The sequence below is a fragment of the Prionailurus bengalensis genome, chromosome C1 (assembly GCF_016509475.1).
Source record: "Prionailurus bengalensis isolate Pbe53 chromosome C1, Fcat_Pben_1.1_paternal_pri, whole genome shotgun sequence".
In the NCBI taxonomy this organism is placed as follows: domain Eukaryota; kingdom Metazoa; phylum Chordata; class Mammalia; order Carnivora; family Felidae; genus Prionailurus; species Prionailurus bengalensis.
Window position 1 is genome coordinate 167,796,321 of NC_057345.1, and position 18,570 is coordinate 167,814,890.

Below are 18,570 nucleotides of genomic sequence, written 5' to 3' on the forward strand. Positions count from 1 at the left end.
TGGGGAGAGCAGGGTCAGATGATGCTCTGGAACCAAGTGCAGCCACAGGACTGGGAAGCTGAGGTGAAGGCCTTTGGAATGATGAACATCACAGAGATCTAAGGCCTCCATATTGAAAGTCTCCAAGTGGATGCTGAAGTGGAATAGAAAGGTTGTAGGGATTTAAGGGGTGAGTGTGTTAAGCCATAAGAAAATGCTTCTCTGGTGTCTGCTTTAAATCGACTCATTTTTGCTATTATGATTATGATAGCAGTATTACTTTGAGTTGTAATAATAGTTTAACCATACAAATCCATGTTTTGTGGAAATTTCATTTAAGGGCTAAATGAGGAAGAAGGTGGAGGAGGAAAGGAAGAGAAGGAGAAGAAGGAGGAAGAGGACAGGGAGGAGGAAGGTGGATGGTAGTGGGGGGTAGGAGGAGGGAAAGGAGGAGGGGGAAGGGAGGGGTTGGAAGAAAACGTATAAAGAATTACTGTAAAAGTCATAAGTAAAAAAAGAGGGAGAGGAAACTTTTTCTAAGCCTTTAAACTTAATGAGCTGGTGAAGATTCTGTAAACAAAACGACAGCAGGTAGTTTTAAACCTGGTGATCATGGAATACAATGTTCTTTATTTCCTTCCTTAACCCACCTCTTTCTTAGATGGGCATAAACATTTCTGAGGGACTTTCGAAATCAAATTTCCCCTAGAAATGAAAGCATATGGTTCACTAAGCTTTAAATTAACCCACAAGTTAAGGCTCCAGTAAGTTTACCAATGTGAAAAAGCCCATCATATTGTAGATTTTCCCAATGCTTACAGGCAAATGCAGTACTATTTATACTTATTTTGCCTGTTAGTAATGAAATTGTTTCTAATTTATGTTCTGTAAAAAGTGACATCTGCTTTTAATTGGGAAGTTCATTAAAAAATCAGACAAGTAAAACAAATTATTCACTAAAATGAAGACAGAGGAATTGAAATGCACTAATGCAGGTGCCTTTACTGTTTGGGGACTCACTTAATTTCTGCCTTGAGACATTTCAGACCCAGACCCCACTTTATTTTTTCCATTACATAAAACATTATAAAAGAAACAAACTCTGCTTCATTTTATACATTTTCCTTATAATCACCAGAGATGATGTAAGCTGACTCGCTGCAGCAGTATGTTTTATAGTGGTTTTACCATTTTCTCACAGACCTTCAGTGAAACAATTTGGGGATGTAATGAAAGTTTAAATAGAATAGTCAGCTTCTTTATACAGGTTAATACGTGCCACAATGAGAATAAAATGATGTATGATATAGGTATATGGTTTAATAACATGTAATCATTAAAATATTTAAAATATGCATTTCAATGGAGAAATGCTTATGATTATAATGCTAATTGGAAAACTCACAGTGCATACATACATAATTTTGTATATAAAAACATATAGTATATTATACTCACATACCCAGTTTGGGGATATTCAATTTTATGTATATTTTCTATTTCCTTCCCATTCCCATCCACATCCACACAGTGTGGCTTCACATTTCTTTAGTTTTATGTATATTCTAATTTTTCTAAAATGAAAATGTATTATGTAATCAGAAAAATAAAACAATAAACATAATATTTTTAAAGAGCCGCTTCCTTGTAGTGGCTCTACTGATGATAATTATGCATTTAAATTATTCAAATAAGTTTGCAAGAGATTCTGCTTTACTTTCTTATCTTATAGTTATAAATATTTTGTAACTTTAAACTTGGCTTTTTCCTCTAAATACAGTTTATGTGGGACTTAAGGACTGGTATTTTTTAAGATCTCCAAATAATACTTTTTGAAGGAACTTGAGGCTAAGATCACAAATCCAATTTATGAAATCACTCAGCAACAACTGGAAAATATTTTCAATGACTTGGAAAATCGGATTAGATGACGAATCATGGAAGATGGTTTTAATCTTGAACTGAGGAATGTGAATTCTACTATATGAAAACATTGAAGATGATATTTCTATACATGTCAGAATACCAAAGATCATTGTTAGCCAAGGACTTCATAAACAACATATAGTCATCTGGAAAATTAAGGAGAATATGGACATACAGGAAATAAATGGGAAAACCTCTAAGTCAGTGTCTCTTAAACTTTAGTGTCAATTCAAATCCTCTGGGGAAATTTGTTAAAATGCAGATTCTGACCCAGAAGGTTTAGTGGTTAGAGTCTGAGATTCTGTATTTCTAAGACTTTCAGATGCTGCTGCTGTCTGTGGGCCACATGTTGAACAACAAGGCTATAAGTCTCTTTTAAGCCTTCAAGATGGGGATTGGAGTGCCTGAATGGCTCAGTCAGTTAAGCATCAGACTCTGGGTTTCAGCTCAGGTCATGATCTCACAGTTTGTGGGATTAAGGCCCACATCAGGCTCTGCATTTACAGCACGGAGCCTGTTGGGGATTGTCTTTCTCTCTCTCTCTCTCTCTCTCTCTCTCTCTCTCTCAAAATAAATAAATATATTTAAAAAAAACCAACAAGGCATGATATCCTCAATCTCAAAAGACATTACACTACACCTAAAGTTGTTCTCATCAAAATTGAAACACTTTCTAAGTGACTTTCCTGTCTTCAGTATCACTCCCTCTCATTCTGATTATTCACAGTTTCCAAGGTAATCTTCAAAAATGCAAATCAGTTTCACCACTACTATACTTGGATGGTACAAATTGCTCATCATGTCTCTAACCCAAATGCTTACAGGGGCTGGGCACATAATGTGAATGAGGTAAAACAAAGGTGGGAGGGGAGGTAGTAATGAGGAACGGTAGGGACTGTGGCAAACTGGAGTGCATATGCCTTCTCTAAAGGAAATAGCTATTACAGGGCTCCAACCAAGTGTTGTTTTGTCTATATGAAAAGGTGAGCCTGATATTACCACATCTCCCAGTTTTTTTAGAAGGAGAAATCTGGATTGCTTTTTTCATAAAAACATAACCATTTTAAGATTGACAAAATTAATTAATTTGATGACCCAAACTACCTAGAATCTCTGAGCACGAGGTTCAGATCTCAGTAGTTTTTCAAAGCCCAGGTGTTTCTAGTATGCATGAACTACAAAGGGTCTGAACTAAACCAAGCTTTGAAGAAACAGAAGAGGATTAATAGCCTACCACAGTGGTATGAGAATTACTTTAAACTGAAAACATCTAAACAATCTGCAGTCACAGAAAGAAATATTACCTAAACTTAAGCAAAGTCTCCTGAAAATATCACTACCATTGACTCTCTTCCCAGAGAATTTCCTAATTGAAAGAAGACTGACTCTTAGTACCAGGAAGTATAAATTCAGCTGCCATAAACTCTCCCACTGGGAAACTTCCAGCCAGGAAGAATACAAACTGCCCATTTCATTTACATCAAAAAGCCCAACAGAACCTTCCATACCCTTCCACTGGGGCCCTCAGCCCCCACCCCCTTTTTGTTAAATTGATATACATAAACCTGAACTTCTGGCTATTCCACAAATTTTCCATTACTGTGATCTCCCATGCATATATGAAAATAAACCTTGTCTTTACTCCTGTTAATCTATTGTCAATTAATTTGTAGGCACCAATCACTGCACACAAATTGGAAAAGTTTTCCTCCCAATAGAAGTTCAAGTTCATTCCTGAAGGCAGTTCTTATATGAACATTATTTCTGATGTATAGGAGAAGGAATGATTATACCTCATCAAAAGAAATAAGGAAGTATTTATTTATATACTATGTTAACACATCCTAAAAACAACTGTGAGCTCCAAAGTTTGAATTCAAGCCTTGGGGAATCAAATTCATATATGAGAAAATCTAGGAGTATGTAAGGCTCTTAACCAAAAGGTGGTTTATAATCATCAATGTCTGCTATTTCTTTATCTGCGACATATGTAAAAGGAAAATATCTTTCTTATTTGGTAAACAAAGTATAATGATTTAATACAATTTACTCATAGTCAAAGATTATAATAAAAATTCCTTTTGTTCAATTATTTCAACACATTCTGAATAAGGTATCATATTTATTAAGAGATAGGAAGTTTTCCAAATTCCTATTTGAATATATTCCAGTGAGAAATGATAGAGGCATTTTCAAAATTTATTTAGAAAGAAGTTACTGTGTAGACTAACAAGCAATACAGAACAGCTTCCTGCTGTTCAATTTAGCTGTGGGGAGCAGAAACACCTACTTTCCCGGTGTTACCAGATTATTTATGAGTTTCACTAATAAATCCCCAGCTTGAGGCCTTATTTATACATTAAACCTACTTTGAAAGAAACATTCCCCCTTCCTTTCCTCATACCCATACCCAAACAAAACTCCAAAATATAATATGCCGGTTCATGCTTAAGGTCATATAAAATTGGAATCCTTCCCTAAGAACAAGGAATGAGATGGTTGAAAAAGGACACATGAAAACTATTTGAACATTTACACCATTCATGGGGAAAGAAAAACATTTTTGAGCCACTACTAAAATGTGGGTGCTTTCACAAATATTTTTTTAATATGAAATTTATTGTCAAATTGGTTTCCATACAACACCCAGTGCTTATCCCAACAGGTGCCTTCTTCAATACCCATCACCCACCCTTCCCTCTCTCCCATCCTCCATCAACTCTCAGTTTGTTCTCAGTTTTTAAGAGTCTCTTAAGCTTTGCCTCCCTCCTTATCTTTTTTTTTTCTTCTTCCCCTTCCCATAAATATTTTCTAATTGAGTTTTCACACCTCCTCATTATAGGTGAGGAAGGTAAGGCTAAAAGACATCAAATGCCCCCAAAGTTACACAGCAAGTGACAGCAGAGATTTGAGCCATTTTTAAAATGTGGACATAACCCATTATAACATTATAATCTATTTTTTAGAAAACTTGTTCATCCAGGTAGGAAGAGGGTCAGTCAGTCCAAGGTAGCTAAGGAAAGTATCTAACCCGCAAATGTTGGTAGGTCCTTGAAGAACACTTAACACCGTAAATAAGACTAATTACACAGGGCCCTGAGTTTAGAAGAGCCCCATGCTTGGTTTAATGCTCTGCTGTTGCTGTATTGAAATCTCAGCAATTTATTAAGAAAGGCCTCTACATTTTCACTTTACGATGGGCCCTACATATTCTGTAGTTGGTCCTTTTTCTAAAGGCCAACAAAGTGAGAAGAAAGTTTATAGATATGAGAACTTTCCATGAGGAACCAAAAGGTGGTTGGGTCCCAGTGTCAGGAGCATATGTCTTAGAATAGAATAAAGTTAGACACCCTGGCAGGAGATATGCCAGGGGACAACTTTCTGGGTTTGACGCTTTGTTTCTGCACCTACTTGGTCAGTGCTTGTCAATGTACCATTTTTGGGACAGAAAATAGTGGCTCCAGTCCAGTTCCCTCAATACAAGAGGGAAGAAATAACATCAAGATGACACTGGAATCTGACCAGGTAGATGGTTACTATATGAGAGATAATCAAACTGATCTGTTTCTTAGTGAGCCCTCTCTAATTCTCACTAAGTGAAAGGGATAGAACTTAACCCCGGGAAATGGGTCTTGAAACAAAGCAGGATTGAAAGTCCAATCAGTGGGAGGTCCTTCAAGGGGTCCCCTTCTTTGTATGTGTCTGGGGTAGAGGGGAAAACCAGGAGTGGTTGAACCCTAATTGAAACAACAGAAGCTCTCTGCACTCAAGGGCACCCAGCCCCTTCCCCCCACCCCAACTCATCTAGAAGGGGTCAAGTTAGACCACTAGCTTTCACTGCCTCACCAGTTAGACCACTAGGTTAGACCACTAACCTTACCAGTCAAAAATTGCTGATATCCCAAGGGAATATTAACTAGAGAAAAATAACATCTGATGAGCACACACAACACACTGAAATACCTGAATCAGAGGAAGTAGAATTAAGGCCCTGGGCAGATCAAACATTTAATATATGAATAAAGTATATCTTAAGATATAAAGAAGAACATTAGATAAATGAAGCAGGACAAAACAATTACAAAGATGAATCAGTGTGAGGCAACGGCATGAAAAACGGAATCGCTGAAGTGAAGAACTTGGCAACAGGGCTGAATAACAGAAGAAGTTCAGTAAAAGCACCCATGAGCTAGAAGGTCAGGCATTAAGAAGGGATAAAGAAATAGGAGCCAATTAAAGTTGTGAAAGATAGAAGTAGAACATTACTATCTATATGAAAGAACTTGTCAAAATCCTGTAAGAACTGAGGTTATAAGTCAACAAATACTTTCTCCAGACTGTGAGATTTTCCTCAGGGCTGTGAGGAACCATGTATTACAGGGAATAAAACTCCAAGTATGTCTAAATTTTGTGAATAAACCACTTTTGTTTGTTTTAAAGGAGGCGACAATTCTGTGCAATTCAGGTCATCTCTTCGGCTTAGCATTTAGGGATTTTGATAGAATTTTCACTGAAAAACACTTAAGAGTTTGACACCCAGAGAATAAACTGCTGTTTAGCCTTAACAACAACAAAAAATAATAATAATTTCCTAAACAGATAAACCAATTGCGGAAAAACTTCAAAGAACTTTAAAAAATCATCCCCCGTAACAGTCTTCTGTAATTGAATCTTTTATCGATCAGGCAAATATTCAAACCAAACACATGGGATACCTATGTATACTGCAGTGTTCAGAGAGAAGCCATAAATAAACAAACAAAAGCATCATGATCTCTCTGAGACTTCAGTCCAGATAAATGCAGTCTACTGCTTCCCCTGACTGTACCCCTCCCCATGCCTGCTGCCAATCCCACCCTTCCAAACATGTAAATATTTATTTGGTTTGTCTTCCTTAGTTTCAACCCTTATCTAGTAGTGCTTGCCCATGTTTTCCAGAGTTTCAAGACTTGCTGTAATCTATAGCTATCAACCACCCAAGATATTAATAATAGAAAGTTCTCTAAGTCTTGATACTGATTAAAGTTTTCACTGTTCCCACTCAATCTACTACAAATGAACTTTTGTTTCCTTACAGATTAAAATGGGGCACATGTAAAGAACTTTGGAAAGTATTTATAGACCCCACACATACAAATGAATCAATTTCCAAATAACAAGACGCCAGGGGGAGAGGAGCCCCTCTACACAGCCGGCCACTCTGCTCATCTTGCTTTCAGTATCTCATGATTCCATTTTGCACATTCCACATACCTACAAGTGGTTGACTGGCCAGTAGCCATTACTTTTTTACAAAAAGAAGAAATGTGAAACAAGTCAAGGAAATGGGGAAATATAAGTGGGAACAGCAAGAAACTATACCCGGAAATCATAAAAGTGATAGAATAATGAGACTTCAGTGTAGGGAAAAGATTTTTTTAGAAAGCTAGAAGAATGTAGTTTGAGAGTTTGGTCCTTGGAGCTAGACAAAACCTGGAATCAAATTTCAGCTCTGCCACTGACAAGATACATTACATTGGTCAAGTTACTTTGCATCTCCAAGCCTCTGTTTTTTGTTTGTTTTGATCTCTAAAACAATACCTACCCCTTATGGGTTTGTGATCATTTATATAATGCATCTCTTGAATACAGTGTCTGATACATACTAACTATTCAAAAGAAGATAGTTATTATTGTTGTAGAGGCTGTTTTGTTGGTTATTATTCTAGAAGCCCAGTCAGTAGGCAGTGGTATTAGCTAATGCTATCAGAATCTTTTCTGTGTAAATAGTGATTACTCAGAGAGAGTTTTGGTATTTCTCTATATTACCTACAGAAGTGTATTCAAAAGAAGTCTATGCATTTTTAAATTATTTTTTAATGTGTCTCTTACCTTTGCTTTTATTATCAATTCCTCATGCTTACAGATTAGTTCCTCATTATCTGAAAGTGATGAGCCCAGACTTTGTTCCTGCAAATCTTTTATGGTTTTCTGAAACCAACAAGTAACCTAGGTAAGAAGCAACAAAGAGAAACCAAATTTCAAGTGATTAGAAAAGGCAAGTAGAAATTCAGAAGTATTTTCTTAATTTTTCAAAACTTAAGCTATTTCAGTCTCTTTTTACATAAGCTCATTTCACATGTTAAATTCATATGATTGGGTTTTTATTTTTTCTTCATTTCAATCTCTACATAAGAGAAAAAAAATAGGGCAATTCCTGAAAAGCATGAAAATGATATATCAGTTCAGTAGATTACATGGAATAAAGAAAATAATTCAAAAATCTGCTAACAACAAAATAGGTTCCTGCAGTCTATAAATCATGCATTCTTTTAGGATATAAATCTTTTCTGGATAAGAATATGAATGTGAGTATAGTTACTACATAAACTCACATGAAGCTATTAAACAGCATATGTAGAATTATATTTCCACTCTAAAAAGACAATGCAAAAATACTTAGTTTGTTGCAATTGCTGAAAATCTGTATTCAGAAAATGGAGAAGTTTTTAAAATTCTGTTGATATAGTAAATAGCTAAGGGCATGACTCACATTCATTTAGACTTGATTTATAATACATGCTTTACACAGGGTTGAAACAACAAATAGCAAAAGACTTGAAAGAAGCTGCACATTTTTAAATGGTGACACAAGTGGACATAGGACTGCTGATATGGAGACCCTAGATGCAGATTCCTTATTCCAGTTAAATCAAAGAGGATTTCACTCTCAAATCCTACACAGTATTATCTTCATGATCACATCACAGCTACTGATCCCTAAGAGCCCACACACAACATGCTAGACAGTTTGCTACTTGCTTTTTGGGCCTCATTTCTGTTTCTCTCCACAACTCTCTAACAAGTACGATATCATCACTGTAGTGGTGAGGAGAGGTGAAGCAGCTTACCGAGGGCCATACAGTAAGAGGCAGAACCAGGATTTGCCTGCAAACCTACATTAATCCAAAGTTCATTCTCTTTCCACTGTGTCCTGCTGCCATCTTAGATCACCTAAAGTCTTACAGCCCTGGTCATTAGGGAGAATTACTTCAAACCTGAAAAATGAATCCTGTCACCCCATTCAGAATGGTGGGCAGTGCTCAAACATTATACTATGTCTTTTTACAGACCAGGTTGTCTTGTCCGCAACAGCCTTGGGATTTCTCTGAACTCCTATAACATGGAGAAATGCATGAACCAGGTGGTCAAAGAGAAAGCTAGGTTAGTCCTGAAGCTCTCCACATAATAAATGTACCCCCTACACACACACACACACACACACTACACAGAAATCAAGTTAGGAGTTACCTAGAATAGAACATTCCATTATCAATACAGGGCTGATATCACAAAGCTGGTTATGAGATAAAATGGTTTATACCAACACTTAGCATTTTTCAGCATGGAATAAGCAGTACAACTGGGGGCAAGAGGGTTTCTCCAGCTTTCCACTAACTGGAAATCTTTGCTAACTGGCATTTTAAGATAACAACCGTGCAATTAAAAAGTAATAGTAACCCTACAGCAATTTTCATGTGAAGTGCACCTCATTTTTTTCAGAATATTTGGTAAGCTGTGGATAATGTGCACATTAGATAAACTCCATATCTACATATTGTATTAGTGTATTTACAATTATTTGAAGATAATCTGTATTTCTATTAACCCAATTAGAACTAGATGATATGTACAGTATGCATATTAGAGCCCACAGAGAGTATTTTATCAAGAGCTATACAATTTATTCATTAATGGGGCACCTACGTGGCTCAGTCAGTTGAGCATCTGGCTTCCACTCAGGTCATGATCTCGTGGTCCGTGAGTTTGAGCCCCGCATCGGGCTCGGTGCCAAAAGCTCAGAGCCTGGAGCCTGCTTCACATTCTGTGTCTCCCTCTCTCTCTCTGCCCCTTCCCTACTTGCATGTGTGCTCGCTCGCTCGCTCTCTCTCTCTCCCTCAAAAATAAATAAACATTAAATTTTTAAAAATTTATTCATTAATTTATTTTTATTAAAATAATTTCTCACAAAAGATGCAGTAAGCCCATATAAATACACAACTAGAGGAATGACTTAAAGGCTTCATCAAAGAAAAATGGATCATGAATATAACTAACTTAAAGAGAGCATTTATCTTCTTAAATACTGGAAGTGAATTTTATTTATTCTTAGCCAACGTGGGAGGAACTCAGAAATTTCAAGAATGCTTTAATAGGGAAAGTTAATATAGAATCTCAGTGAATAAAAAATAGGTACAAACAGGTGTTTGCTAATCTCTAAAAACAGGTGAGAACCCTGAACTCTCAGATAATCCTACTCAATTTTGTGAGTCAAAGTCTTGTCATCTAGCACATGCCATCAGTGATGAAAGGAAGGAGTGAGTTGTTTTGATTTTTAAAAGGTATCTACTGACCTCATCCCCTAGATTTGGCAAATACTATTTCAACACCCAAAGGATACTATTCCTGTATGGCAATACTATTCCCTATAGGCGAATGCAGTTTAAGATCTAAGTTGGTATTCTGTGCATTCTGATCACATACCTTCCTGATAAAGCATGCTGACTCTCTAGATCTACACATTTTTACTACCAAATGCACCCTGGGAAGAAACATAAAAACAAGCTGGTATAAAACTCAGAAGTAGTTCATCGTAGGGGTGTTACATCTCATCATGAGGCATCACACACATGAGCAGCCTCTTAGATCAGATTTACTGTGCGGTGCCGTGGGATGCACACGGAATAGGCTCTCAGAGTCCTTCTGATGTAAAATCAGGACACCTAAATTACTGAGAGTATGTCAACCATAATACTCTGCCACCTAATAAATCAGTCATTGCATCTCAGAAGTAGCTAGTGCAGACAGCTGCATAGATATTCCAAGAGCACTTTTTATAAGCGTTTAAATTATATCAGCTGCTGTCCAAAAGCCTGAGTGAGAAGTACAGTAAATGATGCATCAGAACATTCTGTAGAACATGGTCCTTGCAAGAGGATGAAAACATGAGCCAAGAGTTCAGGGGATATAGATAGGAAGGAAGAAATAAACTGTTCAGAGTATGCAGTGGAAATCAGTTCTGGGCAGTGATGGATTAAGGGAGAAATGGCAACATTTTTCCTCTCTCTTCTCAGTTCCTACCTTCCAGCTTAATCTCAGTAATGTGTTCATGATCATCCTACCAGTTTTATATGACATTCTAGGTACTCAGTGCCCAGTGGAGGTAAAACTAACATAGAGAAGGAGTAGAGATCTTTTTTGGGGAGGGAAGGGGAACACCTATCAGGCAGTGAAGGGAAATAGAGAAGGGAAGTCAGCAGATTCAAAGAAGGAGAGATCAGGGATGTTCAATGAGAACCAAGAGCTGCCTTGGAAGTTAGGGATGAGTGCCAGGAAAATGCACTCAAATGCTGTATGTAGACCTGCACCATCCTATATGGTAGCCACTGACCACAAATGGCTATTGAGTACTTGGATTGTGCCAAGCCCAAACTGAGATGTGCTCTGAGTATAAAATATACAGCGAATTTCATAGACTTTGTATACAAAATAATAAAAATACCTTGCTAAGAAGTTTAGAATTGGTTAAATATTGAATTACTACTTTAGATTTGTTAGCTTAAACAACATGTATAATTGCTTTTCACTTTTTATGTGACTCCTTATGTTTTTAATGTGGCTACTAGAAAATCTGAAATCACATATGTGACTTGAATTGTATCTTTACTGAATGGTTCCACTATTCAAGGATATTCAGACTATCCATGTTGGTTAATTGTACATCTAAGGACTGAGTTTTTTTAATGTTTATTTATTTTTGAGAGAAAGATAAAGCACGAGCAGGGGAAGGGAAGAGAGAGAGGGAGACACAGAATCGGAAGCAGGCTCCAGGCTCTGAGCTGTCAGCACAGAGCCCGACACGGGGCTCAAACTCACATACTGTAAGATCATGACCTAACCTGAAGTCGGACGCTTAACTGACTAAGCCACCCAAGTGCTCCAGGACTGAGTTTTAATTAAAGGCAATTTAAAAGAGTAGAGACAGGAGAACGTTGAAATGATATCTCAGTTGGTAAGCATTTATGGACTACTGAGTGGAGGCTAAGGAAGTAGAGTTAATGACACTTCCAAAGAAGCTTATTGCTTCAGTAAAGGAGGGATGTAATGACAGCTTTAAGGAAGGAGAGGCAATCAAAGGGGCTTCTCTGCACTTTTTTTCTTTATTTGATTAGACGAGACTCAAGCATTTTTTGAGACTCAAACGCAGCAACTGAAGATGCATGAAGGGGAGTTGAGGGGAAAGGCGGGAAGAGAGCACTAACTGGGCAAAGAAGGGCTAGCTTGTTGGACAACCCATCCCCACCTCAACACCCTGTTGGGAATGAAAATGAAAGTAAAAGATATGAACCCAACCTTTGAAGAAAGGGGGCAGGGACTACTCTAGCCCGGTTACAAGTTACCTCATCCAATCTTTACATCCCTCCTCTATGGAGAGATTTGCTTTTCAGCAGATGAGGAAACACACCCAGGAGGTATGTTACAAGGTTAAACAACTTCACACAACCAGTAAGAGGAAAGTTCCACAGGTAGAGGCAGAAATGTCATGATCAGAATTCATACTTTATTGTCTAATGTTTTTCTTCTCACTGCAGAACCAAAGGATTCCAGAGGAAAGAAGTGGTTCTTATAGGCTATGTTTATGAACATTCTTAAGATAAAAAACCAAAACACAACACCATAGTTATATAATCTAATTCTAACATGGAAATAGGTTCTATATACCACCACGGGGAATCAATGGAAATATTGCATTAGAGATAACAGATGTGTGGGTCAGGCCCATCAGGAACAGTGCTTGAGAGGATGAGGCCAGCTGTGAGTAGAGGCGACAGCAAGGGCAAACAGAATTCCAAAGACAGGAGTAAAACATGGGAGCACAAGTGATAGAAAATGCTGACAGTCAAGAATAAAACACTCAGGTGGCACGAAGGTGAACTGCTGCTGCAGCCCAAAGCGATGCATCAGACCGCCAAAAACTACCAGTCTCTTTTTCTGCAATTTGTTCTACAATCCGAGATCAGATCTTATTTTTTGATCTTTGTTTAAAACTATGCTGGAGGAGGCGAGCTAGCAATAAGCAATTCAAACCACCTTAATAGAAATGCTTAAGGGAAGATGAAAATTGCTTCAAATTACTTTCATTTTCTTTTCCATGTGGAGAACAATTCTTGACAAGTAACTTGTTACTACTAGAGACAAAAACTGATAAAGGAGAGGAAAAGGCATCAGTTATTTATCTTCTTTAACCAAGGAATTTTTGATAATCTCTCTTCCAATTATCAAAAATGCACACATATATAAAGCTGTTTTCAATCATAGTGGATGGCCACAGGTGACAGTTTTAATGTCTACTTTGTTTTGAAGGCATGCTAGTATTATAACAACTATTTTATCTCCCATAAGGTTTTTTTTCTTTTTTACAGTAGGGAAACCAGTAGTCAAATGTGCTCTGTATTTAACTAGGCAATAACCAAACTTCAAATATCCATTTGCTCCATTGGGTGATAATGTATACTAGGGAAAGAGGCACTAAAGCCATGTTGCTAATTTTTGTACCTGAGGACTTGGGAACAGGGGAAGAAAGAAGAATTACTCCCAAAAACATGGATTGGGTTTCTTTTTAGATGCATTCTGGGACTAATTGGCTTATGATTATTTGGCCTTCATCTCCAGAGATTCTGGGAGGATAAAGTTCACAATGTTTCTTTTGTGGAATCTGGAAGCCCTCCATGAATTACTGAAGTCAACTGGAAGGTATTAGTATCTCCTCAACAAATTATGGAATCCCAGTATCCTCTACTGTGGGTAGTAGGAAAGCTAAAAGGTGTTGTTTGTCATGAAGCAAATTTGTTACTTTATAAACAGCTTCGCAGATAATCTATCTCCCTGTCTGGAGTCACAATTTTATGTATTTGATTATTCTGATTTGTGTTGACATAACATTTTTCTTCTCACATCTATACAGAAGAAAAATGGCACTAAGGACTTCCTCCCTTCCCTTCCCAAGACTGGCCTCAACTCTTGTTTGTGTTTATGTAGGCTCTTTACTTTCAACTACTTAATGACAGAAAGCCATTTAGTCCAGTGGACAAAATCAGTACAGTGGACACCTCTGGGCCTAAATTTTATTTCTAGCATTACCTCTGATTCATTGGGGCAAATCCTCCCAGTAGTAGAAGAAAGTCTTTATTTCAAGAAAGGAAACAGAGACTAGCCTAGTGTCCCAGCAACGTGCATTACTGCCAAAAATATCTAAGGCACAGTTTTCCCAATATAACTTAGGGTTCTACCATAAGTGACCTGGAGTTAATTATATTCCCTGTGTGTGTGTGAGAAAGAGAGAGAGAGAGACAGAGACATAGAGAGACATACAGAGACAGAGATAGAGAGACAGAGACAGAGAGACAAAGAAAAGACATGATAGGGCTACTTAGGAGTGGGACCAAAGTTTGATATTCTCACATTACCATCTCCATTTCTAAGCCACGCAAATAGATTTGACACTGAAGCTTTGGCCTACATTCTTGGTTGTTGGAAAAACTGAAAGTCAGAAACTCTCATATTGACAGGATAACTGCTCAATTTTAAGAGATGTTGTCATTCTTTCAAAAATGTGCTGTTTATCTTATTTGCTTATAAATCTTCCTATAAAAATCATTAAAATTAATCATACCCTTTACTTGTCTTTGGGGACCATGAGAATGAGGGAAGAGGAAAGAATGAGTCCCACTTCTTGGCCAGCTTGGGGTGGTAGCAGTGCTGAGAAAAGGAAAGCCAACAATCTTCAGCACCAGGGGCAGAAAGAAAAAGAGATTGGGGTGGTAGAAGGAGATCACAGGCAGCCATGGGGCTGAGCAGACAGCTCAAGTAGCAGCAGCGAACTCTGTCACACAATGGAAGGGTCTGAGGGTCAGGGATCAATGTGGAGCCTTTCCCATTGAGCACCCATATCAAACAGCTTTATCACAGGTCCTACCACTGCAGAGAGTGCCATTTAGTCACAGTGTGTGTCCCCCAATCCTCTTAGTGACTATTTAGGGGCTTAAATAATTGTTCCTAATTAAAATGTTGTTAAGCCAATTGAACAGTATTTAGAAATGACAAAGCTTAATGATTACATAATCAACCATAAGAAGTATAAATGAGCTAAAAAAATAGCTAAAGGGTAAAAAAGTTAGAAAAAAATTAATTTTAATTAAAAAAATTTTTTAATGTTTATTTATTTTTGAGAGAGAGAGAGAGAGAGAGAGAGAGAGAGCATGAACAGAAAAGGGGCAGAGACAGAGGGAGACACAGAATCCAAAGCAGGCTCCAGGCTCTGACCTGTCAGCATAGAGACCAATGCGGGGCTTGAACTCATGAGCTGTTAGATCATGACCTGAGCCAAAGTTGGACCGACTGAGCCACCCAGGCACCCTGAAAAAATTAATTTTAAACTTACAAATAAAGTTGCCTTTCTGAAGAAACTATACTCACTACCAAGCCATGAAGTGGCATTTATTTTCCCTCCATATCAATAGTATTTTGGAAAGCTAAGATTACCTAGTAATTTAGATAACTGGTGTGGGATCTGGCCAACATGTAAGATTTTATGTGCAGACATTATCCAGTAAAGCTGAGAAAGTGACCACCAATATATATAATGATATGGTGAACATCTGAACATTTATTGAGCACTTACCTTATGTTAAGCTGTGCTCTAAACATTTTTACATATATAATGTCATTTTTTATAGAAAATCTATAAAAATGTATAAATACTATTATTATCCTCATTTTCAGAAAAGGAAACTGAAGTGTAGAAGTAACTAGTAAATGTCAAAGCTAGAATTGATATCCATGCTATCTGCACCAGAGTCCCTCTGTCATGGCCTTTGACATGCAGTGTCTTTGAAAGCAATACCGGTTAGCATGCATTCTTATTAGGAGGGGTTGCTATTGCTGTAAAATCATATGCTTCTCCTGTACTGTAAGATACTTTGCATTTACTGCTGGCATGTCTTAGAGTAAATTCTAGAGCTTGTCTATGTGTTAAAATAAAACTCTGATGGGGGCGCCTGGGTGGCTTAGTTGGTTAAGCGTCTGACTTTGGCTCAGGTCACAGTCTCATGGTTTTTGAGTTCCAGCCCCACATTGGGCTCTGTGCTGACAGCTCAGAGCCTGGACCCTGCTTCAGATTCTGTGTCTCCCTCTCTCTCTGTCTCCCTCACTTACTCTCTGTCGCTCTGTCTCAGAAATAAACACACACTAAAAAAAATTTTTTTTTAAATAAAACTCTGATAAATTTTAATCTATGAGTGGCTAGAAAGTCATGTATGTCTGTTACTGGGCTGAGCTATTAGATATCAGTATCTCCAAGATAATTCAATCCTTATTTTGATTTTATGCCAGCCAGTGTTAGAAAGCTGCATTCAAACAGAGACTTTTTTAAAAAACACACTAACCTAGGCACTTTTATGTTACCTCATGTTAATTTAATCTGGTCAACCATTCAAGCTCTAAGTCCTGTTTACAACATAGGATCATATAAAGGAGAATACACTTGTATGTGCATAAGTGTATACGCTCACACCCACACAAAAGCTTTACAGCTTCCCACCAGGTACAAGGCTGACGCCCTGAGGCTGTGCTTATATGTGCCATCTTTGATGCCATTTTAATTGCCTATTGATGAAGAATATGATTACGTATGGCTACATGATTATGATATACATGGTACTGAAATTATAAAACCTTCCAAATGTGAATTCTGTTACCGGTTTTTCCTCCTGCAAAGAATTGTATCTTATAAGTATATGTGATCTGGGTAGTAAAAAGAGATTATATGCCCTTATGTCTTACTTAATTCTTTTAGATGTCCTTGACACTGTCTTATACAAAGAGATCATGAATAACTTAGTTTTAATTTATTTGTTTGTCTCACTTATGCCTGATTGGAGCAATTGAGAAAAATTACATTCATAAATCTTCTTGCCAAGATAATTAATTATGCACGAAATATTCCAAGCTGCTTCTGATTTTCATTAATGAAGCAGATTATCTGCAAAATAAAATGCTGCTGGAGTTAGGAAGAAAGGTCAGCCAGCCGCTCATCTTTAAGTGCAAAACAAGTGCACATTTTTATATCTGAAAAACAATAATAACGAGAGAACATGCTATGATTATGTTTATCAGACCATCACATCCCAATTAAGATGGAAAAGTATGTGGTTTTCATTTGCTATTTTCTTGTGACTGATACAAACCCTATATCACCACCCTTCTGGTCGGCTAATTTCTTTTCCAAAGGAGAGTTAGCTGAACTACATAGTTCACACCATTAGGCCATAAGCACTTAGAAACAGAGAAGCACGAAATGTACCTTTTAAACGGCCCTTATGAGAGAAGACGCATCAGATATTCAGACATGTACATTATTATTCATCAGTAATCTTTGCTCTAATTCCCCCCTTAATCTTCCTTTTTCTTAAGTAGTTAAAATGATTGACAAAGCTGGAATTTTATTAATGTAAGATTTAACAGCTCTTATGTTCCCTTAAAATAAGTACAGACCTGACAAAAAAATCTTTATCTTCCAATGAAGCATGTGCCTCTGTATAAACTCATGGTTCAACAATGTTCTAGGATTATCAGGTAGATTATCCAGGAACATGATAATTATAGAGCCCAATTACTATCTAACAGAGACACACCCAACTCGGTGTTGCTGCTGCTGCCACTGTTCATTCACCATTGCATCAACAAAACTTTAAAAGAGAACAAAAAACTTAAAAACTTAGGTAATATAATTATGCTTGTATCTACCTGGATTTTAAAATACTTCCTTGTTCACATAATTATAAACACACAAAGTATTAATTATTGCTTATAATATTGAGAAACTAGAGAGACTCTACTCCCTCATCAATATGATTTTGCTTTAAATTGTGTAATAGCTTGGGGCACCTGTGTGGCTCAGTTGGTTGAGTGTCTGACTTCAGCTTAGGTCATGATCTCATGGTTCGTTGGTTCAAGCCCCGTGTAAGGCTCTGTGCTGATGGCTCAGAGCCCGGAGCCTGCTACGGATTCTGTTTCCCTCTCCCTCTGCCCCTTCCCTGATTCTGCTCCATCTCTCTCCCAAAAATAAATGTATATTAGAAAGAAAATTTTAATTAAAAAAAAGAAAATTTAAATTGTGTAATATCGTGACAGACGGTAACTACACTTATCCTGGTAAGCATGAGCATTGAATAATATATAGAATTGTCAAAACACTGTTGTACAGCTGAGACTAATATAATACTATATGTCAACTCTACTTCAATGAAAAAAATTATGCTACATTCAAATTGTGAAATACTATATTAAAATTATTTATTGTACTTTTGACACAAGAATATACCTATTACTTGTTCAATTTAATTTAAAAATGAGGTAATAAAATTTCATATATTGAAAAAAAATAAATAAAAATGAGGTAATAATACAGCATGTATAGGTTAATTCCATTAGTTTTTATTTGTTTGGTTAGGTGTTCCTTTAATAAATGTGTGTGTGCCTGTGATTGTGCCTCATGCTTTTATAAAGGTCTGGAAGGTCGTAGTATGCCAAATGCTAATAGAAATTATCTGTGTGGATAGTGATCTC

The 18,570-nt window shown here is 37.1% G+C and overlaps 1 protein-coding gene across 2 annotated transcripts in view; it reads right to left on the minus strand.

Annotated features, from left to right (window-relative positions):
- Positions 1-18,570, minus strand: part of CCDC141 (coiled-coil domain containing 141) — a 197,222-nt gene that overhangs the window by 111,753 nt on the left and 66,899 nt on the right. For both annotated transcript variants that reach the window (XM_043577190.1, XM_043577188.1), the window contains exon 6: positions 7,777-7,893. In XM_043577190.1, the coding sequence (XP_043433125.1) occupies positions 7,777-7,893 (117 nt within the window). The remainder of the gene's footprint in view (positions 1-7,776; positions 7,894-18,570) is intronic.